This window comes from Sinocyclocheilus grahami, unplaced genomic scaffold, assembly GCF_001515645.1.
Source record: "Sinocyclocheilus grahami isolate Dianchi unplaced genomic scaffold, SAMN03320097.WGS_v1.1 scaffold12293.1, whole genome shotgun sequence".
NCBI lineage: Eukaryota > Metazoa > Chordata > Actinopteri > Cypriniformes > Cyprinidae > Sinocyclocheilus > Sinocyclocheilus grahami.
In genome coordinates, this window is record NW_015514330.1 from 5102 (window position 1) to 6067 (window position 966).

General features: G+C 49.3%; 1 protein-coding gene across 1 annotated transcript in view; it reads right to left on the bottom strand.

Moving 5' to 3' along the window:
- Positions 1 to 862, bottom strand: part of LOC107578849 (threonine synthase-like 2) — a 5861-nt gene extending 4999 nt beyond the window's left edge. The window contains exons 1-3 of the mRNA XM_016264754.1: positions 638 to 862; positions 366 to 560; positions 134 to 286 (exon numbers count right to left, since the gene is read on the bottom strand). Coding sequence (XP_016120240.1) covers positions 134 to 286; positions 366 to 560; positions 638 to 860 — 571 coding nt within the window. The 5' untranslated portion in view covers positions 861 to 862. The remainder of the gene's footprint in view (positions 1 to 133; positions 287 to 365; positions 561 to 637) is intronic.
- Between the last annotated feature and the right edge of the window lie 104 nt (positions 863 to 966).

Below are 966 nucleotides of genomic sequence, written 5' to 3' on the forward strand. Positions count from 1 at the left end.
AAGTAATCTGATTACGTAACTCGCGTTACCCCCAACACTGATTATAAATGTTTTTACTGTAACTTTTGATCAATTTAATGTGTTCTTGATGAATAAAAAAAAAGAAAAAAAAAAGACGACTGTTACTCTTTACCTGCAAACACATGGACGTTGTCCGCTATGCTGGTGGTCATCTGTCGTTCCTGTACTCTGGTGATGCGTCTGCGGGGAAAGACCACCACAATGTCCACCTCACTGAGACCCAACACACTTCTGATGGCCGAGCCGCCCGTGTCGCCCGACGTACCTGAAAGAACTGCATGTCTGAATCTCCATCACAGGACACAGGACTTCAGAGCAGATGTGAGACGGGCGTCACTTCATACCTACTAGAATTGTGGCCCGTTTGCCATCTTTGCGCAGGAAGTACTGCAGGAACTGAGAGGTACAGGACATGGCCAGATCCTTAAACGCCAGCGTTTCTCCATGAAACAGTTCCAGGATGGACAGCGAGTCCTTCAGCTGAACCAGTCTCACAGCTTCAGGTATGGAGAAGCTAGACAGCGCCTGCGAAATGAGCCCTAAACAGAGACAGACAGCAGGAGGTTTGAACTGGTTCATGATGTCTGATGAGTGTTTGGTCCAGGACGAGTCTCACCCTCTAGATCACGTCGCGGTATCTCCTGCTCAGGGATGTAGAGGGAGCAGATCTCACACAGCAGCTGCTGGTAGGACAGACGGCTCCACGTGAGCAGTGTTTCAGGAGACAGTGATGGGATGGTCTCGGGCATGAACATGCCTCCATCTGCAGCGTATCCAGAGAACAGTACGTCTCTGAAGCTGCGGCCCTGAACGCCTGCACGCGTGCTGCAGTAATGCATCCTACAGAAACACCATTCACCAAAAAAATGCTGAAAAACTCCTCACCCTCAGACCATGCAGGAGGTAGATGAGTTTGTTTCTTCATCAGATTTGGAGAAATGTAGC